This window comes from Xiphophorus couchianus, chromosome 13 (assembly GCF_001444195.1).
Source record: "Xiphophorus couchianus chromosome 13, X_couchianus-1.0, whole genome shotgun sequence".
Lineage (NCBI taxonomy): Eukaryota > Metazoa > Chordata > Actinopteri > Cyprinodontiformes > Poeciliidae > Xiphophorus > Xiphophorus couchianus.
The window spans coordinates 30,117,235-30,143,494 of NC_040240.1; the positions used below are offsets into that span (position 1 = coordinate 30,117,235).

General features: G+C 39.2%; 1 protein-coding gene across 3 annotated transcripts in view; it reads left to right on the forward strand.

Moving 5' to 3' along the window:
- The window catches only part of col22a1 (collagen, type XXII, alpha 1), an 80,604-nt gene that overhangs the window by 2,206 nt on the left and 52,138 nt on the right, over window positions 1-26,260 (forward strand). Inside the window, exons 2-13 of one of the 3 annotated variants that reach the window (XM_028036126.1) lie at window positions 3,765-3,906; window positions 4,001-4,567; window positions 10,758-10,838; window positions 20,531-20,642; window positions 21,996-22,119; window positions 22,253-22,528; window positions 22,625-22,705; window positions 23,508-23,624; window positions 23,729-23,773; window positions 23,876-23,938; window positions 24,175-24,213; window positions 26,173-26,226. In XM_028036126.1, the coding sequence (XP_027891927.1) occupies window positions 3,816-3,906; window positions 4,001-4,567; window positions 10,758-10,838; window positions 20,531-20,642; window positions 21,996-22,119; window positions 22,253-22,528; window positions 22,625-22,705; window positions 23,508-23,624; window positions 23,729-23,773; window positions 23,876-23,938; window positions 24,175-24,213; window positions 26,173-26,226 (1,650 nt within the window). In that variant the 5' untranslated portion in view covers window positions 3,765-3,815. The remainder of the gene's footprint in view (window positions 1-3,764; window positions 3,907-4,000; window positions 4,568-10,757; window positions 10,839-20,530; window positions 20,643-21,995; window positions 22,120-22,252; window positions 22,529-22,624; window positions 22,706-23,507; window positions 23,625-23,728; window positions 23,774-23,875; window positions 23,939-24,174; window positions 24,214-26,172; window positions 26,227-26,260) is intronic. The other 2 variants (XM_028036127.1, XM_028036128.1) reach the window with 2 other exon arrangements.

The window sequence follows — 26,260 nt, forward strand, 5'->3', positions numbered from 1 at the left end:
GCCTTCACTATTCCGCCTTCTAACATAGGCACAGTCATAGACAGTAGGGTACTATGGCAATCCCCTCTCCCCCTCCCTCTCTATACCCCATTTTGCTTAATACTCCATTCTAAGTAATTCTGTGGTCTTTTAAAACCTTGGAGCATTAGCATAGTGCTACCAAAACAGAATTGTGGCCCTTTTGACCTTTTGTCACATCGTCACCACAAAACCCCTGAACCTTTTGTTTCCACTGTATGTTGTAAACTAATGCTAAGTAGAAAATTGGGTAAGATATCTGAAAAGTGTGGCATAAATTTGCTTTAAATCCTCTTTTCTCTGGCAGCTCTGACTAAAATCCTGTGAAACAAATTGCCTGGTCACCTAATCAGCTACATGTGTGTAATTTAAGCAGAGTATTAACAGAGGAACAAACAACTACTCCTTGTCCACACAACAAATCTGGCCTTCACGGAAGAGTTGCAAAAGAAAAGACGGTACAGAGAAAACCAGAATTTGTAAGAATTTCAGTCGTTTGTGAAAATGAATGCAGGGCACGCGAGACATGTCAATGCACTGGTCAGATGAGACAGAAATAAAATTTTATGTTGTTTATGTAAGAAAAAGAGAACAAAAACAAACCAAAGAACTAAAACTGTGTTGTCAAAAATGATAGAAATTTTTTCTCAACTAACAACGGAGATGAAACCTAACCAAATCTAAATGTGGACAAAATGAGTTGCAATAATTTACATCTAATATTTGTAATAAATACATAAAAAATAGCGTTATTATGACTTTTTAAGCTTCACCAAAAGAGCAAATCCAAATAAAGTTGTTGAAAACAACAAACCATCATCTGAGTACGGTAAAAAATGTTCCTTTAATTCACTTCTATCTGAGGATAAATATGTTATCTCAATATAAACAACTTATTTCCCTAAAAGATATAAAAATCCTTCAAAAATACATTCCTTCAAGAAATCACATTTTTGCCAAATACGTTTGCAGTAAATTGGATAAACTAAAATTAGACAAAAAACTAAAATAACTACATTAAATCTAAATTAGGAGGACTAAAATAATAGCAAGAAATTTAGGCAAAATAATATGCGGAAAATGTTGTGCTCTGTCACAGTTAGCGCTGCATGGGAGATGTTTATGACAAAAATGAATGGGGCTAAGTATATGGAAGAAATCTCAGAGACTTGAAACTGGAGTGCAGGTTCGCCTTCAAACAGGACAACCCAGAGCTACAATGTAATGTTTTACGTCAAATCATATTTATGTCTCAAAGTGGCCCAAAGTCCACACCTAAATTTGATAAAGAAGAAAGACTTGAAAATGTTCAGAGATGTTCTCCCTCTAATATAATCCAATATAAGAAAAAGCTGGGAGAGGCTAGGTCAAAAGGCCTGCAGCTAAAATTGCAACTATAGCTTCAGCTTCTATCAGCATTTATGCATGGGGACATATACAAATGTTCACCACTGTTACAAGACACTTAGTTTTGTTCTTTGAGAAGTCTTGGAAATTAAAAATACCAAATATCAAGTTCACCATAAAATTCAACTCATGTGGATGATGCAGGTTATGTTAAAATGTTGCTAGCAGGATAAGAAGCAATCATCTGCAGGTGTGAAATTAATGCAAACATTGAAAAAGTAACATTAGCATTTGGCTGAATAGACGGTTGTTCAGTAAAACGTGACGGGAGAAAAACATGAATCTATCAAACCTAAGGAGTCTAAAGTACACTAGAGATGGATCTTGTGGAATCCCTTCTATGGCAACCTCCATTGAATGGTGGAGTACTGGTTACCACTATACACCTTACACCATCGGGTTCTCTATGTTTATCTGCCAGAGCTAGGAAATAAATACAGGAGCAGTATCTCATTAAATTACCTGTCACTCCTCAGTGCAGAAATACGTTTTCAGATTTTGACTTCTTAAAAAGTCATAGAGTGTGCCCCTCTGACTATCTTCTCACTTCGTTTTTTATTTTCAAGACAACACTCAAACATCCCTCGAGGTGTTGCTGTTTTATTATTATGACCTTTCTTGTTTAATGTTGGTTTAATGAAATGTCACTCTGGAAAACTTTTTGTTTTAACGAGTTTTATATCTCGTTACGACGAGAAGCTCTCGTGTTAGTGAGACATAAAGCTTGTCAAAACGAGAAAGTTTCTCATTATGACATGAATAGTGTCCTCCAACCCATAAAGTTAAGATGGCTACATTCAGTAGCATCTTTTAGTGCACTAGCATTGTACTAAGGAACAACAGAATACATATTTTCTTCTTTTTTTATTTCTGTGGCAAGCAGATAGTTTTGGTTGCCTTTCCTCTGGAAAATAAATGAACAAACAATGTGTTCAGTGGAAATATCTTACTGTACTGAAACAAGGTGGAAGATGGTAAAAAGCTTTTCAGCTCATCGGGGACTACTTCTTTCCGACTTGACCAATAACTCAAACTTTCCAAAGCTTCCCCCGGACAACCCCCCACAACGAGACAGCGTTCCTGTCGGGATGAGCCCATGTTTAGGCTAGAGTCAGTCACATGTTAGATCCTCAGCAACAGCAAACGCTACAAATTATGGACTACAGTGGAGAATTGAGATGTGTTTAGATGTTGGGATTCTGTCAGTGTCATTAAGGCACAACAGCCAGCCCAATAATAAAAAAAAAAGATCTACTTGATGACCAAAACGGGACCAGATTGACTCTCATCGTCCAACAGATGTCTTTGTCTGGGTGTTAAAAATAATCCGATTGTGCAACATCAGCAAACCTCACTAACTCTTCATTCTTCTGTTTTAGTCTTGTGGGTGGATAGAAAGACATAGTTTGGCATCAAGTTTCAACCATCCTCAGTCAGTCCAATTTTCTCTGGACGGAGAGTTCACAAAGAAATGTTTATTTCAGTCTTAGCTTTCAATTATCATGTTCGGAGAATGAAGAACATTTCCTGCCAAGCTTCATACCAGAGATATATGGGGCTGGAGGAAAGGTTTGCCATGAGATGAAGCCAGGAGGGTGAGTGTCTTTAAATGCACAGAGTGTTAATACAATTTTAAATTGGTTTTCTGCAAGGCTCTTGTTATAGTTGGGATGTGAATCCAATGGCTACAGAAACTTTTTAATTTACAACAATCTTCCAACTCCACAGGAGGTATATGCTTTGAACAAGCATTTGCCCTTTGACAGATTTGATCTAAACACATTCAGCAACAGATGAAAAACAGTCACCAAGAATTATAGAAAGGGTTACCAAGTCATTTCTACAGCTTTAAGATTCAAGGAAACCAAGTAACATCATCATCCACCCATGGAGCAGTAATGGCCCTTCCCAGCAATGCACAGTGTACCAAATTTACTGCAAGAGTAATTTTAAATAAAGCACCCAGAAGAATATAAAAGATCACAGAGAAACATCAAAAGCACTATAGGCATCATTTGCCTCATTCAAAGTCAGTGTTCAACAAGAAGAGGAAAATTACATCCTTAATAGAGTTCCAAGGCTGTATCTTCAAATTTAGCAAAGTGACAAAGACATCTTGATGATCCTCGAGACTTTTTGGAAAAAGTCCTGTGGACTGATGAGACATGACATTTCAAATCAAAAAACAATACATTGTCACAATGGAATATTTTTCTTACAAGAAGAGATTAATAGAATTTAGAATAGCGCTGTAACATAACAAAAAGTGGGAAAAGTGAAGCACTGTCAATACTTTGAGGGTATGCTGTATTGCCTGATGTCTCCACTGATTTTTCCAGAGCTTGATGGTGGTAATAATCTGAACAAATCAGACCCAAGACAAGGCCCACATGGAATTCCGACTGGGATTTAGGATCACCCTGGTCTGCTTCGTCCTGGCTTTTTCTCTTTCCCGGGAAAGAGTGGATGCACAAAGGGCAGGTAAAACCATCAGCATGAAATATTCATACCCAGATAGGAAGTTTAATCTGTCCCAACTACAGTAACTGAATCCCCATGTTTCTGTCTGTTGCAGGTTGTAAGAATGTCCACTACGACCTGGCGTTTATTCTGGATACCTCATACAGTGTGGGAAAGGAAAATTTTGAGAAAATTAGGCAATGGGTAGCCAACTTGGTGGAGTCTTTTGACGTAGCGCCCGACAAGACGAGAGTGGCAGTGGTTCGCTACAGTGACAGGTCGACCCCGGAGTTCACCCTGGGGCGATACAGGACCCTGGAAGACGTGAAGCGAGCTGCCCGTAACATGCGCTACCTCGGGGGGAACACCATGACCGGGGACGCTATCAGCTACACCACCACCAACATCTTCACGGAGCGGAACGGCGCGAGGCCGGCTGAGAGCGGCTTTCAGAAGGTGGCCATCTTGCTAACGGACGGCCGAAGTCAGGATTACGTTCTGGAACCTTCCAAGGCGGCCGCCAGAGCTGGCATCCGGATGTTCGCCGTGGGCATCGGGGAGGCTCAGAAGGAAGAGCTGGAGGAAATCGCGGCAGAGCCTAAAAATGCCCACGTCTTTCACGTGACCGACTTCAACGCCATTGATAAAATCCGAGGCAGGCTGAGGAGGAGGCTGTGCGAAAGTAAGTCACCCATCAGACTATTTTTAAACACATTACTAACCCTGTCTGCTGCATGGCCTCCTTCTGAAAACCCACAATGGAGAGTCAACCTCAAGCTAAACGTCGCATTTATTCAACTGGTCCCTTTATTTTAACCTTTAGCCACTGCGCTGCAGCGACCCTAACCACGAAACCCCACCCAACTACAGAGAGTTGCTCAGGCACCCGGTGTTATCAACTTTTGGTCTAACACGGAGCCTGTGAGGGGAGACTCTTTAAAAAGGGAGTTTTAAATAATAGTTTCCCAACAAGACATATCTGTGGTGTCGCTGCCATCTTGACTGCTGCCTCAGAGCAGAGGCGTTCAGCGCTGGAAAGCCTCTCCTCTTAAAACCTCAGCGGCTTTTCCACTATTGTGCTGAGAAAATTCTTTCAACACATGCACACAGGCTTAGAAAGTAGTTCACACGCTCTCATAAATCACCTAATTTGGGGTTAAAAATGCACTCTCTAACAGCTTAATAGTTGTCTCATCTGTATAATGGAGCAAGGAATTTCTCTCTTTAAGTTCCTTTTCCATATTTGTTTTTGTTTCACGACGTAAAGGCATGGCCTATTTTTTATTTTATTATTATTATTGTTGGTTGCTGAGAGGCAACGTGTAGCTACTATTTTTATTTCAGCAGCTTAGCTTTAAAACCCACTCAGACTGGATAGGAAAGTCAGAGCACCTGGTTGGGTCACGCTAACAGTAGTCCCAGACTTTGCACCAAAATATTATATATATATATATATATATATATATATATATATATATATATATATATATATAATGCTATAATATTCGCCACTATTGGTCACAGTCAGTGAGACCTATCCTAAGTGAAAAATTAGCCAAGAATTGTTATTGAAACGTAAAGAAGTGCTTTAATTTTGTACATAGTTGTTCTCTCTGGACACACATTAACAAGTGATGTCTTTTACAATCATCTTTATTTTTGAAGATGTAGATTATTATCTGTGTGGAGGAAGAAGGGTGGTAGGCAGTGTGGCACCAACCATCTTCCTGCAAAATTTGTTCTGTGAACTTGTAAACTCTTTGAAACTCTTTACAAGTTCTGTTTTGTGTTTGACATATGAAATCCATTTTTGGCTCACTTGCTCCTACTTACATTTCCCGTGTAATTTATGATAATTTATAATTTTTTTTATTTTTTATTGTAAATACAAGTAACTTTGCCACCACTGTGATGTTGTGTAGATTGAATTGTTTTGTACTGGTTCTTCTCAAGCTAGCTGTTAGCTAGCTACTCTGGATATAAACTACATGAATTCCCCAAGAGTTATTTACTGGTGCTAAAAGATTTACTGCTTATAACCTTCTACCAGAGCCTCACGTCAAGAATCCTAATCTTTTCCTTATTTGCTGTAAATAACTAACTTCTCTTTGAATATTATTATTCAAAAGTTACAGTGGTTTCAGAGATGGTTTGTTGGTGTTGTTTTAATTGGTACAAACCTACTTTTGTTGAAATTTTGTTACTGCATTCTGTTTTCTTATTGCTAAATTAAGAGTAAATAGGAAGAAATTAACCTGATAACTCCAAGACCACAAACAAGAAAGACAATACGTTGTTCATTTTGACTAGGTAAATGTAAAAAAACTTCCCTGCAAAGAATTAGTTCTTAAAATATAGTGGCTGGTTTTTACACTCCTGCAGGTTTTAAAGGTTTGAATCTTGAATCTTTATTTGAAAGCCAATTACCTCCGACTTTGTGTTAAGTCAGTACATTTTCTCTTTTTGACGAGAAATGTAGGTTGTATATTTTGATGTAGAAAACCTTGAAAAAACCAAAGGCTGCATTTAGTGAGAAAGAAAAAAAGCTTAAACTTGTTTTGTCCAATTTAAGAAATTGCTGCAAATGGACCTCCATGTACATCCGTGGTCAGTGCGAGTGGTTCACTGGGCAGTGCCAGTTATTTTCACCCAGAAAATTACAGCTCCAATGTTTCACGTTGGCCCGGCGCCCAATACTTGGATAGACGTGAAACGTATTCGCCTTTTAATCTATACGTTTAAAAACGGACATTGTTTGTCCTCCAGTGACTCTTTAGAGCATTTGAGGTCTTAAGCTGGTAAGTTTGGAAGTGTGACCTTGAGTGGAAAAAACTCACGTTCTGAGAGTGTTTAGACGAAACGATCAAAGGGCACAAATAATTAGAAGCTTATCGAAACCTGCGGCAGCAAAAAGAGAAAGGGAAAATATTGGCTGTAGGATGGTAATGGTAAGGCAAAGGCAGGTTTTACATTGCTTCAAATATAGCTCCCCCTCACATCCCCAAATTATACCTTCAGTACCACAGCTGCAGGGAGTTGCTCTGTTATTTAGCATTTTAAGATTCAGAGCTGTGCAAGCAACATCATCTTTAAGGAAGTGTGACGCAAGTCACTTTATCCAGAGAGTGGCCATTCTTGGTCTACCTGCTGGCGCTGGCATTATAAACACATATACTTTGGTAGGCCTTCCATTGTCGCTTAGAAAACTTCAGGTAGACGTGACATTTTGACTTGAATACAGTGGCAGCCTTCAGTCCGGCATCAAATGTTTGTAAAGTAACTTTTAGAAATTGAGATGCCAAACGGATAAACCAGCTGCTCGGGTTTTCACGTCGGGTACCCTCTTAGTTTTTGTACGTTGCAAAAACACAACAAGCCAAATTGTCCTCAGAATCAACCTCCAGAGCTTTTTATGACACGGAGACTTTTTGGAGCTGTGATTCTAGAAAATGGCAGGTTTTCATGGCACATATTTTGCAGATGCTTGTAACGGCAGGAAAGCTGGAGTGTTTCAGTTCAGCCGCAGAGAATATTTATGATTTGTGGTCAAGGGAGCAAACACGAGTTTTTCAGTTATTAATTATGGAAAGGAGAATTTCATTTGGACGCTTGTACCACGTTAGATTGAGATGGGTATGGACCGGGACAGAAATTTGGCCCACACCGTTTTGGTCCAGATGGCCCACCAGATATGATCTCTGCAGATGATCCTCATAAATATGAATGCATTCACTGGGAATAAGGTGGTAAATTATAATAAATAAAAACATTAACGAGTTAGACCACTCTTTATGCACACTCTTCATAACTAGCATAACAGAATAACAAATTTTGCTGGCTCTTTATAGAAGAACTGAATATCTTCTGCAAATGTAGAAAGTATAAATAATTAAAATGTTATCTACTCACTACTTACATTGCTAACTCTCAATACCAGGTGACGCTTCCTAAGTGTCTGGTGGCATATTTAGCATAGAGTCTTATAGGATATGTAAAGGCTATGGCATTAGATTAGGTACTGCACAACACACAGATATTGGCTTTTTTGTCTTTCCATACTCTGCTGATAAGAGAGTTTACTAGAATACCATGAATATTTTCAAAGCCTAGTTGATTAGCAAGCAAAGACCTGTGTGTCATACTTCCTGTATTGCTTTGGTGTGGAGTGCTCTATATTTTTGTTTTTATTTGCAATTTTTTTGGATGGCACTTAAGAAAAAAAAAGAAGAAATCTACATCTTCTAATTGCATGTACTATACCAGATTCTTTGCTACTTCTTCATTTTAAATGTTCTTGGCTTCTAGGCTTTTTGAACAAAATTAAATGTATCCACAGGCCAATTCATAAAACAATATATAATTCCAGTCTCAAAAAACTCTCTACTCCAATAGAAGGATTTCTTCTGCCAAAAACAACTTAACCCAAAGGTGTTTCCTTTCCCTGTCGCCACCGCTGCTAAAATATACGTGTGTGGAAATATGAAACTCGCTGTTTCCAGTGTGGAAGTAGAACCCACCACACCCCATTTCACCCCCCCGTCCTCCCCACCGACACAGCTGCCCTTTTTCTCAACCAGGTCTGCGTCTGGACATCAAACAGGAAACTGAGCGAGAGAGGGAAGTGTGTCTGCACCAGCTCTGTTCAGCTCACACACCACTCCTAGCGCTTATATCATTCCTACTTAAACAGTCTGACAGCAGTTACAACAGCTGGGGGGTCCAAACCTTTTGCCAAATTATGTTTCTTTTGTTATAAAAAGTGCAAAAATAATAAATAATAATGCACAAAACCTTAATTAATTTCTATACAGAAAGTATCTTTAAATCATTTTAGATGTATGGTAGGCTACAAGAACATGCAATAAGTTACTTTTTTTAAAGTTCTTATTTGTTTACTCTATAGGTGTGCCTGATTCTACTTTCAAGTAAAAGTTACTGGATGTTAGTGGTGCTAAGTGCTATCAAATTAAAATAAAAATCTTTTAATGTTAACAGAAAATGTTAACATTAAAAGATGAATCGTGGGGCGTGCTGTGGTGGCGCAGTGGGTTAGCACGCCCCACGTTTGGAGGCCTTAGTCCTCAACGCGGACGTCGCGGGTTCAACTCCCGGTCCCGACGACCATGTCTTCCCCCCTCTCCTCACCCTCCTTCCTGTCTGCCTACTGTACAAAAAATACGAGCCACTAGCGCCGCAAAAACTCTTCGGAGAAAAAAAAAAGATTAATCATTTGTGTTGCTAATTAAGTTTACTTTTTAGGATTATTTGAATGTATCTGCCTCTTTTTTATCAAAGAAAATTTCACTTTGATTTGTTTCAAGTGTGTTACGATTAACACCCTGGCGAAATAGATGTGTGCCGTTTTTTGAATTGTGAACAAGGGCCACACAGAAACATTTCAAGGGGCCATCGCAAGTGGCCCCGGGCCACGCCTTGGACGTCTGCTACTGTGTTTCAGCACGCAGGAACTTTGTAGGTGGCTGTCTTCAAAAGAACAAACAACCTAAACTTAGAATAGAATAGAATTCAACTTTATTGTCATTGCACTGTCACAAGTACAAGCAACGAGATGTAGTTTGCATCTATCCAGAAGATATAAATATTTATTTACAAATATAAAGACATACTGTATGTTTACCATTAGTCTTATATTGCCTGCAAAAGTATTTACACCCCTTGGTCCCATTTCAGTTTATTTTATTGGGATTTCATCCAATCAGGAGAGCATATTTTTACATTAGAAGGAAAGTCAGATAGTTTTCTTTCAATTATTAAAAGTCTGAAAAGTGTTTTTTGTTTTCAATCCATATGCAGTCATTCATATGGGATTTTTCAAATTCTCCAATCAATACAGTCCACTCAGGCTAAAAAATAAACCAGCAGTTTTGGGCCAATGCTGAGTCAGCAGTCGAATGCAAATTTCAGGCATAATGAACAAACTTTGGTCTAACCTGTCTGCTGTGTTCCTTTGTCTTCATGACGCTCTTTGTTCACTAACAACCTCTGACAGACTGCTGAGGCGTTGCTTACTAACCACCTGTTACTAATGGATTGAGTCAGTCGAGCTGGATTTCATGGAGGAGAATCAAAAGAAAGGTGCTTGGATACAAATTAACTGAAGATTTTTATATTTTCATTCCCAAACGTACATGATAGTTTTTGCTCAATTTCATACTCACACCCTACTTTTTGTTAGTCATTATAGTTGCGCGGTACTTCATATTTTATCGATTCAATACCACATAAATACAGGGCCTGTATCACCAATACCGATACCGATATTTAAGTTTGATATATTATAAAACTTCTGACCTTTAGGTGTTTTGAGGTGGTTTGTCCAATGTTAGAATTTGAGCAAAGTTTATAGGTACTTTAATAACATGTTAACATGATTTGTGTGTATTTTTCTTAAGTAAACTGCGAAGAAATTCTCATTTGAGAGCAAAGCGAGACAAAATCTTTTTGGAGGTACTATTGATGAACTACAATATGAAAAATAAAACAGAATTTCAAGAGGCAATCTAAAATTAAAGTAATGCATAAGATCAATACTGGTATAGATCTTATACTAGATTAATACACCTATCGATCTAGTATAAGATTGATATTTATACTATCGATACTTCCACTAGAAGATGGAAGCTACTATTTATATTTCTAGTAGAAGATTGAGTCTATCAACTCTGTAATATCAATTCAGAGTTGATACCGATTATTGATATTTTGGAGCGATTTGCCCATTTCTATTGGTTACATAAATTTACATACAGTTTTAACCGAAATAGCAGACAGTTCAAGTTGAGCATGATAAATTCTGTATGTAAGGCAACATGAAAGACACATTTCGCCTGACACTTGTCTTTTCTTCCCAGATGTCCTGTGTCCAAAGATGAAGGTTCAACCTGATCGCTTCAAGCCCAACAGCACCAGTTATGGTCTTGAAGAGGTTCCAGGTATGTGCAAACTGCTGCTTTCCCAGCGGCAACAAGGACGGCTGGCAGCATAAGTCAACCTCAGAGTCAACTCTTCATTTTTCAAAACATTTCCTGCACTCCCACCTTGGGCTTTCTTTTTTTATGCGTTTAGAGAGAAAAAAAATGCATTTCTTTTATGCATAGATGCAGTCAGCTCTTGCAATTTTCCCCCTTTTGCTATCTGATTGGAGAGTAAATTGCTTTTATTCATGACTTGGAAGGTGTTACCTCTCTGGCACATTCATTTTCTGTCTCGTTTAAAACTGCCATCAAAAAAAAAGTTTAAAAAAAAAAGTATGCATTTGCAAAACAAAGTGATGTGGATTTGTGTCAGCCCACCTTGGCAGATCACATTTGTATTTTTTTGAATGCATGTGTTTCGACCAATGTTCTGTGCAGATCTTGGTTTTCATCTATTTGCTCTTCATGAATATTTATCAAAAGGATTTTCAAAACTGCTTCAGCATCAAAATGGTAAATTCATGGTAACAGGAAATGTATGGCTTTTTTTTTATTATCTATGAAGGAGATATACATCTGGCAATATGAAGCCATTGCCAGCACCTGACTGCTTTTCAAAAATATCAAGCTGGTAGAAGAGTTTAGCTCCCAAAAGCACAGTGGTATTTGCAAATGAAATGTAATGCTATATATATATATATATATAACTAGAAATTAGGTGTGTGTGTGTGTGGGTGGGTGTGTGGGTGGGGGCTGGGGGGTTGCACTGCAAAAGCACCAAATCTGATCAAGTATTTCTTTTGTGTGTGTAATTTCTTGTGCAAATAATTCACTATATCTTACTTGCATCATCATTTATTGTTTTTATTGAACAAACAACGGCAATAGCTTTTAATTTACCAGCAACTCAATCAATCAATCAATCAATCAAATTGTTAAGCATTTTAGTCAGAGAGTCGCTGTAGTTTAGTACAACTTTTTCTGAGCTTTATATTAAGCCAGACTCACCACTTGATGAGAAGATTATTTCTGATTGAAAAAAGTAGTGCAGGCCCCCAGAAGAAAAATCTATACCAAAGAAAAATCTTTGGTATAGAAGACGTTGGCATGTCTAGACTGAGCAGCAGAAGGCTTAAATGGTGCTGTGATATAACAATATAACAATCTATTATCAGGGGCTGATTGGAGTGTCTGAAAATTTGAGGTCTCTGGCCGTAGCATTAGCCAGGATTACCTGCATGGTTGCCATGTTTGATACAGATCACATGAGGCTGTGATTGACACGTGAGGCATACAGATAATACTATAGTCAATCTATCATCCCAGTCCAACTAAAACAACAACCTCTATCAAATGTATTCAAGCTATAGTAATGCCGACCAAGACATTTGGTGACTTTGATGTTTTGACTCCCTGACAACATTATTACTGTTCATTCCATCAATTGTGCCATCTGGTTCTAGAGATTTTAGGTGTTTTCAAATTGAGTCAACATACATGTTCCTGACTGGTCTACCATTCCTTCTGTGTGCTTACTCACTTTTATAAGTAGGTGTGATGTTTTCCTAACAAACCAGATGACTTCAAATGCTGAAATCTCAACGAATAGAGTCTTAAGTAAAAGTGAATATTGACTGTGAAGTATGTTGAGTAGTACTTGCTGTATTGGTCACAGGACATTTTATTTTTGTCAATCCACTCCAGGCTTTAGTGCGTGGTTTTCACCAGGCATAGCTAGAAGTCGGTCCTTTTTATGACGGTTTCACAGACTTCTGTGAGATAATGTTCCTTTTTGTTACTATTTTCATAAATGAAACTGGTACACACATCAACACCAAAGTAATCATCATAAATCCCCTTGATCTGTCTTTTCAAACAGCTTCTTTCCTAAAAAGACATCTGGCTGTACTGAATACTTCTAAAGAAAGCATGAAATACTGCTTATTGGTGAGATATTGTGTTTATGAGACCAGATTATCATTTCATTATACTGTATTAGATTTTACTTGTACTTACTTTCTTTCTATGGTTCACTTCGTCCAGAGGGTCTGGGTTCTCGGCTATTGAGAAACGATAGCTTCCTGGAAGCGTGACCTTTGTTGAAGTTTTAAACTTGACCCAGTCGCTAACGTTTCCCCATAATCTATGTAATGCATCAGTTTGACGCTACAAATTTTACCGGAAACTGTAGACAACCATCCTCCACTGGAAAGAGAGAAGTGCTGAGCTGAGCCAGTTGTCTTTTAATGTTAATTCAACATTTGGAAGCGTGGCCGACATGGACTGAACGGCTTCATTCACTTCCTCTGCTGCCATTGCTAAAACTACAGGCACATTACAATTCTAAAACAGCGCATAAGTCATCATTCACAACTCCTCCTTCTGTATACTGTCTGGCTCAGTTGAAATTCTGCCAAAGGAATCCAAGTCAATGGGAGAAAGTCCAGATGGGGAGATGAGAATCAAGTGGCTTAGAAAGGCAATGGCTTAGGAAATCCAGTATGGTGGTATGTAGCTCCTTGAGGTGTGCTGGACTGGCTTTGGACTTCAGGGGTTTCTCTGGGGTCTGATGGCCAACCTTCCCTCTAGACCTCTCAGGACTGACTTCACCAGGTGGGATGGTAGTGAGCCCTCCCTACCGTGGTCCTTCAGAGTTCTGGCTGTAGTGCCCAGGTGCTTACCAAGTGCTTTGGAGGTTCTGTGTTCCGTTACATCTGCTAACAATGCTGGCGTTGACATCTTCTTTAGACCTTAATGTTGATGCTCCACTAATTGGCTATTTTCCAGTTTTTATCTGCAGAACAGTGAGACGAAGGGAAATCATTCAAGCAGGTCTGTGCAAGCATCTGTCAGTCAATCAGGAACAGGAACTGCAATTGCTTTAGCCACTCTATTTCCAACTAAAGCACGTCAGACAAAAGGCAGTTGATGGTTTTATTTCATGCAGCCAGAGACTTGAGTGTTTCAGGTTGTTCTCAGAGGTCTTGAATAGTGCTTATCCTGAAATGTCTGATGTTTTCACAAGAGGGTCTTCTGGGGGATTGGAGTTCCTGTCTGTCTCCTACCCACATTCATCATCTTAAGAGAAAAAACAGATGCACAGGCACGACTAGTTTGGACACATGCTACATCCAAGAACAAGGTTGAAGACGTCAGAGACCTGGGAGCAGTGTTCCTCAGATGTTGATGCATTCGATTGACTCGTCTATCCTCAATATCGGCTAAGACATTTTGCTAGTTTTCTAAATCTAGATCAGTGTGGACTTGCCAAAGATGGGATTGTGTTGTCCTGATCAAGAGGTGCAGAGAGTGTGCATCTTGAACAAGTTGCCAACCAAACACATTGCTACCATGGGCATTTTAAAGGTCTCCAGTTGAACTGACTTGCCTGTGTTAGGGTGGTGGGTGGAAACAGCAACAGTCATAGAAACAACATGAATAAGCATCAAAGATACAGAGAAACACGCTCTGTTACAAGGCAGTCGTGTTACCTACTTAAGAAAATAAGTAGCTTTTTTGCTGTAAGTAGCTAATTCTACCCAAAATCCCCCAAATGAGTTCCCCAACTCATAATTATCCGCATAGAGACACATTTGAAGGTAATATGTTAGAAACAAATAGTTTTTTTCACTTTTATAAAAGAAAGTTTGAGTTTCCCCTGAAGCTACTCTGCGAAGTATAAGCGATGTTTCAGTCCGCTGATGATTTGGGCTCATGATCAGGAAGGACAGAATCACTTTGCACTCTCGGTCACATTCTCACATTCTTGCCACTGGGTGAGTGCTAATTATGTGGTTTTGCTTTTCCGCTTGGATGCAAAAAGAATTACAGCAAACTTTTTTTTTGTTGATAAATCGCTGTTTTGACAAGTATGGTAGATGTGGCGCTCGGTACAATGTTCTGGAAGCGGCCCCTTTTTCATCCATTTACCAACTCCTCTGAGATCTTTAATTTCAGCTTTGCTCCTGCGAAGATATTGGACGAGAAAATCTTTAGTTTCCTGAGGTTAAAGCAGACACGTTTTTCAATATACACAGCAGACATTTGTAATTATTCTACCTTTAGCTTCCAGCAGCACAAACCAAATGGCTCATTATGTACAGTTTGATTAATCAATGGCATTCCAGTTAAAACATCGGACTCACACTCAGAATCAGAAAGAAACCTGGATTTTCTCACCGCAAGAAGACACTGAGTTTAAATCCCTGCCTGGTTCTTTTTTCGACAGAGTTTACATGTTCTACCAGCTAAAGTCTGTTTTCACCTGCTACTCCAACTTCCTGAATGGTCTCCAAATCCTGTATTGTCAGTTAATTTCCCTCTCTGATTTACTTTTAGATTTACCTCACCTTTTGCACTTTGAATGCCAGAGCCAGCGCTCTGTGTCCCTGAACAGGATCCAGCAGGAATAGAACATGGACTAAATGGAAATGCAGCAAGAGGCCGGACACGGCAATGGAATTTTGTCATAAAACTGATATATTTTTTGGTATTTTATTCAGTAGACCAACTTTACTTTAAGTAAATATTTAGTTCCAAAGGAAATACTTATTTTCCTGCCTAAACTAACTTGTTAGTTAACAAACTAAACAAGTTAGTTTACAACGTAAATATTTAATTAAAATTTAGTTGGAAACTAAACATTTAGTTTCCAACTAAATATTTGGTTGTGAACTAGCTGTATTCAAGTGCTTTAGTTTGTTAGCTAAATATTTAGCTCAGAATTAAAATTAGCGGGAAAAAATGTTTCTTTTACAAACTGAACATTTAATTACTAAGTAAACACTTATTTCCAGCCTAAGGAAACAATAAAGTAATCAAGTTAAATTGCAAACTAAATATTTGCTTCAGAGCAAAATATTTGGTTTGTAGGTGAAATATTTGCCTCAAAACTAACATTTAGTTTGTAAAAAATTATAAATGTATTTGAACATGATGAACAATTATTTTTTTAAATTTCAGGCTAGAAAACCTCCAAAGTTGTTCATTTTGTCTGTAAAACTTTACAAACGGCACCCCATTCATTTCAGTGTCTAGGTTTGTAAATGTATTTTAACAAAGCAGTAACTCAGTGGAACACAAACGCACGCTGCTGGTTTTTATTTGTGAAAACCTATCGTGATCAGTCTTTATTTATTTCATAAAAAGTAAACCCAAAGTTGTAGTTGTGACCTGACAAAATGGGACAAATGGAAGCTGCTTCATTCTTCACTGCTTTTCTCATCTTTTCCAAGGCCGTTTCGATACTCATAGCTAAGAAAAGCAAAGAGAAGATTTTGATTTCTCGTACCCACAGTGCAGTGCAGCGCAGACAGCTTCGTCACACTGGGAGCCGAAACCTTCATGTGGCTCCCTCTGGGGACAGGATGGTATCAAACTCAGCCTGAGGTTTGAGGCCGTCCGAGAGGACAAAGACGTCCGGGATTTTCCCGTCCGTCTTTTTCTGCCGCGGCTCCTTGACAAAACTACAAAGCCTGCACTGTCGGAGCTGCGTGAGCAAAGTGCTTCTTTTCGGGGTTGTGGCTATGCAGACACATAACATACAGAGTTGTACCAGACAAACAGTGTTTTGGCAGCTCTCCCCCCTTCCAGTTACACAGACGGCGCTCCTTCCAGTGTGTCATACATGTGAAGACATTTCCTACTGATTAGGACTTGACAGCCAGCAGACCTGTGGTTTCAGTCAGACAGGCCCGTCTGACCCCTCAGGATACCGAGCCGGAGCGTTAGTCTCTGTGAGCTCCCCGTCTCCCGCACAAGTGCTGCCATCTGCTCCAATCAAAGGAGTGTGTGCATGCGGGTGTGTGTGTGTGTGTGTGTGTGTTCGCCTTTTCCCAGTCCGTGAACTCATCTGGCTCCCGCCACAGATCGCCCCGTTGGTTGTTCTCGGCGGTCCAAAATAGCTTTTTTTGGGGGGCTGATTATATACTCTTGTCAGCTGCCAGTCCAAATTACAGCTGTGAGCTTCAGAGCCACCATAACGCTACGCTGAGCAAATGTGCGCTGCACCGGTGTGGTGACAGAATTAAAAGAAGAAAAAAAAAAAGCAGGAAGAATTCTCAGCTGCATGCGTTTGTTTAGCAACTGACAACCTGCAAAAATGTGACTGCAAGAAAACAGTTATTTACACACCTGGAAACAAGAGGTGGGAAATTCTGCATATTTTAGAATTGATCCGATACTGTGTAAATACATTGCTCATATTGCCAATACTGATACTGAGTACATGTCATTTAGCCAGTAGAAATAACATTACATTATTTATTGTATTACATTAAAGTACAAAAACAGTTTTATTCATAAAATGTTCGTCCTGGTCAGTCACATACACATTGCATCATCAATCACAAACCCCAACTCCAACCCTAAAATGGAAAATTCAACTGTTTGAATACCTTTGCAATGTATAATAACAAAATGTCCTTGAGAATTTAACTGTTCAGGTTCAACAGCCTGCTTAATATTGGTTGCCTCTATTTTGACTTCAGAGGTTAAGGTCAGTTTAAACTAGTGAACTCTAACCCCTCACCTTTGACCCTGTAAAAATGAGCTGCACATGGCAAGATTAGCTGTTCAAACTAGAAATATTTTTATCAAAACAAAGCCAGTAATAATGTTTTAGCAGGTTTCACTTCTGACTCCAAGATGCTTCGTACTCCAGCATACTTGGTAATAATAACAACATAAAGTTAAAATGTTTACCAGTGCAATGTTGAGGAACAGCATAAAGTGGAGACCTTGAGTCAGTTTAATAATTCCTATTTTCTTGTCACACTTATATGTCTAATTTTCAAACAAAGATAAACTGAGTAGGACTTTTTTTTCCTTTACATCAAAAACATTGACTACTGATAAACACTGGTACATTTACATATAGATTAACTTATATAGTTTTTAATTTATGTATGTTGCACTTTTTAAAATAATCACAAAAAAGAATCAGTTGTTTTTTGCAACAGCAACTGCTATCAAGCCGAAAGATGTAAACAGTTACATGAGATATATTGATAATTCAGTCGCGGTGCTATTGCTCATCATCTATCAGCCATCAGAGAAGATGTCAGCGTCTTACTCAGGCGTTGGAGCAACAAGGCCCGCCTACTTGAGAGCGGGTACGTATGCAGCGTTTTGAGGAAACTGGTCGGCGATTTTACAGAAGAGCTATAGACTCAACACGTTGGAATGACGCACAACGTTTTGTGAATGAATGAATGTCATACTGTGAGAGCTCTGGTGGAGCCAGATGCACATTGTCTGACAAAAAAAAGACAAAAACAAACCATCATCAATTTCTACTTCCTACCGTCTTCTTTGTTGTTTTTGCCAGAAGTAACATCCGGCTGTTGATCACGACTCGTGTGATGTGAAAAAAGGGTTCCCATTGCAGTTTTGTTAAATATATTTTACGCAATTCTGTGGTTAATGGAAACACAGCTAATGTGGCTCCCTGGAGTTCTAAAGTTTTAAAAATGCCTTTGTAACTCTGTCTGTTTCTCATATGTTGAATATCTGTGAGTTAGGGGAAGACATGCTGCTCTTTGTGACCTCGTAGCCTATTTTTGTCAGTCACGTTCGCTTTAGATGATTAAATCTTCAGGTCCAGTAATTATCCTTGGATGTGGCTTGCGGAACTGAACTTAGTTATTAAGTAATTTAACAAGCGGTGCAATCATATTTTCACAAGGCCAGCTTGATCTAGGCAAAATCATATGCTTAAAAAAAAAACTGCCTTTCGTATTTACTCAGGTTCTCTTGCCAATTTTTGTCTGAAACATCTAAGTGTGTGAGATGAGCAAGAACAGAAGCAATCTTTAAGGGTTCCACCCATTTGTCACAACACTGAACTCCTCAGATCAAAGTAAAGGGATATTTCCCACAAACAGATGTGAGAAATGTTCCCATTAAATATTCTAACATGGTAATCATCATAGATCTAGAAGAGTGTATGAATCTGGCAGAATCTGGTCTGCTTGATTCCTTCAGGTCTTTGTTTTGAACATGCTTTACTGTTGCTAGCCCCACCAGGGTGTAAATAATCCCTCTGGAAGCCTTGTGTCCCATCACCAAGCTCTGCAGGAATACGTCCAGCCTTTCCGCCCCCATCACCCAGAGCAGCTAATGTCTCGCTGTTCTCACTCGCTTTACACTACACGGCCACCTGCTATGAGCGCTCACTGCGCTGCAAAACCCGGCGGCCGAGCGCAAGTGAAACCCCTCCGATCGTTGGCATCTCCATGGCTACGGCATTTGTTTGCTTTTCAAGGGAGTGGCCTTTTCCAAGCCGCCTAAATGTGGGCTGCGGTTGCTCCGCTCGAAATCACGAAGAGTAACGCAGACGCGCAGAGGGCCTGGCCAGCAGCGGGTATTGGCTATTTTTCTTTCTGGCAGCAAACCCAACAAACATCGCAGCTCCACAACAAACGGCTCGATTTTCCAGCTGTTCGGCTGCTGAAGCGGTGATTTCAGCTCCCCCACTCTCCCCCGCCCCGAAAAACAGGCCACAAACACAGTAGCTGCAGGGTGTGGTGGTTCTGACCCAGTTCAAACACTAAACACTGACAAATCCAAAATTGTAACTCAGCCTCAATACTCAGGAGATGTTTGTGTTCATTGGAGTGTGTGTGTGTGTGTGGGGGGGGGGGGGGGGGTGTTTCTGGGTTTTCCTATCTCTTTAGGACTTCCCTTGTCAAGACTGTAAGGGGAGCAAAGCATTTTCTAATGTACTGGGACAGTGTTTTTGAATAATGAAGCCTCATATTGCATATATTAGATACTGTATAAAATGGCTAAAACTATTGAAATATTTTTGAAAATAAAAGCTTTAATAAATGTAAAAGTTGTGCATATTACACAGTCCTCCTTGATAATGCTCTATTTGTCACATTCTCTCAGAAATATGGGGAAATGTGAATAAAACAACTGTTGACATATTGGTTAAGTTAAAAACCTATTAGGCTTATTAAAACGGTGGGATATCATGGTGCAACTAATAAAGTTTTTCTTCAAAGTAACACTATAAAATTTAAATATATTGTACATATAACAACACTGCAAATAATGTGCAAAGCATTGAACAGACGTTTTCCTTCTGGAATTCAGAAATGATTTAAGTTAAGATTCACACAGATTCAAAATGTAGAAACTAAAGAAACTAAATCGCGGTTTATTATGCAAAAAGTCAAATTTGTGCTGTTTGAACCTGATTATAGTTTACTTTTCGAATGATCTCCCTCAAAAATGACCTTCAAGCATGCAAAATAACAATTCAGTCACAGCTAAAACCAAGTTATATGTGAGTGAACTTTGCAAAAAATAATACATTAAATAAATTTTTTATTACATTTACAAATTAATTCTCACTTATAAATCAGAATATGTTCCCAATGCATGATTGTTGTAACAATTCACATCTTCAAGCATCCATGTGTAATTTACAAGCTTTGTTAATATTTGAATATTCTTTAGAGTTATCGGCATTAAACTGTGGAGTGAACAGAATGATGATTTCAAATTATGTGCTTTTTTTGGGTGAGCTTTAAAACAGCCTTAAAATGTAAGTATGTGTCGTTAATCTGAATCTGGATGGTTGAAGATGAAAGTCAGTGCAGGTTTTTTCCTAAAGGTACAAATGACACAAATTTGTGGATGTGTGTGTGAGATTTGGAAGAATGCCTTGAGTCCAACTGGATGATGTGATTGTGATGCTGCAGGGTTTGACCTGATGGAGTACTTCAACGTGAAAGACATCCTGGGGACCAGAGTCGACGAAGGCCAGAGTTCATATGTTCGTCTCGGGACGATGCCAATAGTCCAGCAAACAGAGTGAGTGAGCTCCGCCCGCACTAATCAGTGCGCTTCAGATTTCTGTCAAAACTAGAGAAAACATCACACTGGAAGACTAACTGATGAAGGACAGGCAGATTGTTTTTATGTCTCTCAGCTTCAGATGTTTTTATTAAGAAATATTCAACATACTGGCTTCTCCTGTTTTGCAAAAGTAGGAAAAGAAAACAGTGGTTCATAAATTGTGTCACCTGAAAGAGTTAGTTATTGTTTGACCCATGGTGAGATCTTCAAAACAAAAGTCTCACTATATGCACCACACTTTGATGTGGTAGTTTTTGTAGTGCTTGGTATTTGTTAGACTTTTATTTTGAAAGACTCTTAACTATCTTGGCCATAAGAGCTGTCCATGTATGAAACCATTAACTCTTATGAATTACATGAATTGCAAACCATTTATAATGCTCTTTTGTTGACATTTTTGTGCTTGCTTCTTTTATTTAGAGGTCAAGAAGTGTTGTGCAGCTCTCTAGTAAGAATTAGACATATTTGAAGAACTACACAAACTACCATTGATAGAGATTATGTGTTTAGTAGAGATTCTTCCTGAGCTCTGTAGCTAGATGTGCTGGAAGAAAACTTGTTTGAGATACTGCAAAGTTTTTATCACAAAAAATTTGCAAAAACGATTTGTTGGGTCCAACAAAATGAAGATGCTATGACAGCTACTGACCTAAACGACCAGTTTGTAACCAGCTAAGCTTTATGTTGCACACAAGCTGCGTTTCCATAGCAAATGTGCACAAAACGTTGTCAATATCCCGCTAATGTAGAAAAAACATACTTCCTGTCGCCTTCTTGTTGATTTAGTGATTTTCATTGCAATTTTGCCAAATAAGCAAATTTTATTATGGCCACATAACCACCTCATTCTAGCACTAAAACTTATCCTCAAATGAGAGTTCTTTTGAAATTGGCATGTTTCCGTTAATTACATTTATTTTCAAAATGTCAAATTGCGCGATTAGATGGCAAGTGGAGACGCAGCTACAGATAACAGCAGGCAACAAGATGGCATCTCAAGAATGGCTAAGCACAAAGACTGTCTCCAATAATGATTCTGATATTTTTCTCAAATGAAGCAACACTAGATATAAAATGCTAAAGGGTAGTAAAGCTAATCTGTATGCAAAATATGACTTACTATTTAGTTTTTTCTGGAAATTCAAATTAAGCTTCTAACTGTAGTCAGTGAGAACTTGAAGCAGAGAGAATCTTCTGCTTTCTTACTGTAAACACAGTGTACACTGTGGGTTTTTACACATAGAAATCTAATAGGCAGTATACAGTATGCCCAAAGGAAAGTATTAACTGTATTGCTTTATTTTGCAGGGATGTGTTTGCTCAGGGTTTACCAGATGAATACGCCTTTGTGACAACCTTCAAATTCAGAAAAACTTCAAGACGGGAAGACTGGTACCTCTGGCAGATTTTTGACAAATATGGAATTCCACAGGTTGGTCCACCAAGTTTAATATAACATCTCAACGTACAATGACTTTACCCAATTTAGAGGGATAGAAATCAGGCCTTGAGAAACCTGTTGCTGATTCTGTTTGAACTACCGTTTCTTTCCTTGTACCTTCCAGGTGTCCATCCGTCTGGACGGTGAGAACAAAGCCGTGGAGTACAACGCAGTTGGGTTGACGAAAGACGCCGTCAGAGCTGTGTTCAAGAATCCCGAAGTCGACAACCTTTTCGACCGCAACTGGCACAAGATCGGCCTCAGCGTGGAGGCAAAGTCTGTCGCCCTGTACCTGGACTGCAAACACATCCAGACTCTGCCAATCGAAGACCGGGAAGACATAGACATTCAGGGGAAGACGGTGATTGGCAAGAGACTGTATGACAGCGTTCCCATAGACGTGCGTACCCACCTCTATTTATAAACTCTTAGTTCGCTGCAGGCTTTCTGTTTCCTAAAGGTTGATCCGATTAACGGTTTGTGTGTGTTTGAGCAGTTTGACCTCCAAAGGATGATGATTTACTGTGATTCCAAACAAGCAGAACTGGAAACCTGCTGTGATCTGCCCACCGGGCCGGTGAGTAGAACTCCCTGTAAACTCACACTGGGTCACTATTGTAGGGATTCTGTTTTAAAGGGAGCTTCACATCATGGTATAATGGCCATCCATCCTTTCATGCATGTTTGAGAAATCCTTTGAACTTCAAAAAAAGTTAAGCGATTGTTCTCAAACCCCCCAATTTGTAATTAATTTAATAATGCTGATGAGTGATGCAATACATTACCTGGGGGTTTGTCCGGTATTAAAAGCCGTGCCCAGAAATCATATCAGGTTCCTGAACATAAACAAGTGCCCGTCTGTGGTCATAATCTTTTCATAACCAATTCCTTAAAATGAAAACAAAATCAGCATTACTTTCCATTCTATCAGAAGTTTATTTAATTTTATAAAAGTCATTTGAAAATTACCATTTAACTGTACCCCGACACACCAGATTGTGACACCTCATGTAAGCATTTTTGTATTTTATGTTGAATTTCATAAATGTCTTTATTCATTTATTAGGTTTTATTTTTATGTCCTGATTGGAGAAAATGAGTCTGTATACCTTTCTGTGACCTGGAGGTCCGGTGCCAAGATCTTTAAAGAGGGGCCTATGGCCCCCTTGTTCCCACCTTGGGGGCACCACTGTGAAAGAGCTGTTAGTTTGAAAGATACAATTGTTGTAGATATGGAACAACATCCAAAACCACTTGATTTCCAAAATATTGTAGAAAAGAAGCTGATGCTTCCTGTGCAGAAGCATCAACTTGCTACTGACAACATTCAGTGTCTAGGTATAAGTTGCCACAAACTGTAATCAATTCTATCCTTTCAGTGCCCTAAAAAGGTTGTGACCGAGGCCCCCCCTGTGTGGATCCCCACACCGACACCTACTAGTGCAGAGCAGCAAAGAGGTCCTCAGGCAAACTGCTCCTGCCCTCCGGGGGCCAAGGTAACGCAACGCCCCGCTTTATCTCCGTCTGTAGTCGCCATGCTTAAGAGGGAATCCTTTATTTGAAAGTTTTCAGAAGACCGCAGCGTTTTTATTCCCCACAGGGAGCCGTTGGAGTGCGCGGTCTTCCTGGTCTAAAGGGTGACAAGGTCATCTCTCGCCGCAGTATCATAGTCTGATGTGAGACACAACAACAGGCGTCATTATGTCCATTCAGCTGCTTACGGTGTGAATGTGCCTACCTTTTTCAGGGTGACTTTGGCCCTAAGGGTGCCATCGGGCCGCCGGGCATCAAAGGGGAAAGAGGAGAATCTGTATGAAAATTTAAAAGTGTGCACTTTCACTTCTGCATTTATGTATTTTTTCAAATGAAAACAAAACAGCTAGACTTGAAGTGATATCGTTCGATAAAATGACAGCTTCAGATTCGTGTTGCTGTCCTGAAAAATGTAGGGCAAATTGAAGTTGTTCCACACTGCATGCCTTCCAACTGTTCCTCTTCTCTTTCAGCCTCGATAATAATTGATCCTTATCGATTAATTATTTGCAGGGCAAACTATCCTCTGTCAGAGGTGACAGAGGGGAGAAGGTAAGTGAACTGGTCTGGCATGCAGACTGAGCATGGGTTTTATTCTAACACATATACTGTATGTGTATGTCTGAGTTTTACATATTTAAAATGCATGTGGACAAAAACTTCCCAATATCTATTTTTTCTACCAGCTCTTCCTGACATGCTTTTTAGTGTTTTAGTGTGTGTATGTGTATTTTTATATATACATATGTCCCATGTAAAGAAACAACAGAAACAAACTTCAATGTCTTTCAATGGAATTTTATGTGATAGACCAAATGCTGCATTACTGTGAAGTTGACAGAAAATTACAGCTCCATTTAAATGACATTTATTGCCATGGTGCAATCAGCTTCTAAATAGACATTAAACATTAAACTCCTCATAAAAACAAGATTTAGTACAAAATATATAAAACATAAATAGAACAGCATGTGTCTGAAACATCCCTGATAGCATTGAGACTAAAATGATTATACAAAGTAGGAAATTTAGTCCCTGATTTTGATAAGATATTTTCCTTTGTTATAACTACAACTCTTTTCATCATAGTATAGATTTAAACTCCTATATCTTGCTGAAAAGTTATTTGTAAGTTGGTTTTGTCTTATTTTAAGTGCACTAAGAGATTTGCATTAAAAGCTAGACACAAAATATTTGATAAGATTTTTGTTTTTGTGCTGTGTTTTAGAAAAAAAAACAACGAAAAAACAAAATGGTTAACAAATGGAATTTGTTATTATATCTGTGTTTAAAAACATTAACTGTTTCTTCTTCATTTTTGGTTGAGGCTATTAAGAGCCATTGTGGAAGGTCCAGAAAACCTACTGGAGCCCTGGCCTAGTCAAAGCCCAGACCTAAATCCCATTGAGATTTTCTACAGATGCTCTGCATCATATTTGACAGAGTTGGAGCTGATGAGCAAAACTGCACATGTTCAGATTCCTCTGGGGGAACAAAAAAAGAAGAAAAACTTTGATCAATTTCACAATTCTGCTCTACTTTATATCACATAAAAGTTAACTTGCTGCGGGAAAAGAAACATATCTTTTGATTCCCGTTTTTATCCGTCCTTCCTGTTGGGAAAACTTTACTGCTTTGACAACAGTGCATTAAATCAAATTTTAATGCGCTTATTCGTTACATTCTGCTTCACCATCTGTCTTCGCTTTTTTTCTACGAGAACGTTGCAATTTGCTTCTGCAAACTTTTCTAAAAAAAGAAAAGAAAGGGGAAAGAAAAATCAAAAATTAAACTCATGACATGCGGCGCCTCTGACGTGCGAGCGTCAGAGGCGCACAGTTTTTCATGTTTATTAACTCGGGTTTGAAAGTGAATTGGCTTCACTTTGATTGCCTCCAATTGGACCTGCAGCCACCTGCAGCAGGTGATTCCCTGCTGCAGATGACGTCCTGTTGCTCACGTCTTTGAATCTCGGCGATTAAAATAAGTGCTGTATGTTAATATGAGCCTGAAATAATTAAAGGGCAACCTTCTGTGACTTGTAAAGCGGTTTATGGAGCAGAGGGAAGTCTTGCGGCGTGGTAAGACGCATGGTGTACCGTGTAATTTGGGAGCCATTAACTCTCACCCGGTTTCGCTTTTTGAAATTCCTCTGGAGCAGAAGGTGACATCAGCGAGCAATCCCACAATGCATCTCTGCGAGGACAATGGAGAGCCATTGTTCCTTGAGTCTTGGGTTCGCACGTGTGACCAGACCACAGTGGGTCTCGGTCAAGCTTTTCAACACATTCTGGCCGTCCAACCTTTACTCAAAAGTGTTTTGTTTGTCTTCGTGTGACTTTGTGTGTTTTACTCCCCGTTCTCCTGTGTGATCTGTTTACCTCATGTACGTGTTTCTAACTTCTTCAGTTGCCTGTGATACTAGCAGGTCGAGTTCCCGACGGTTCGCCTTGGTCTGCATGCCTGTGTCTGACTGAACGATCTGTCTGAACTGTTATTTTCTGTTTCCAGGGTGATAGAGGCTCTATAGGGTTAACAGGTTCTCCTGGACAAAAGGGAGAGAAGGTGTGGACCTGGAGATATGGAGGCCTTATTTTGT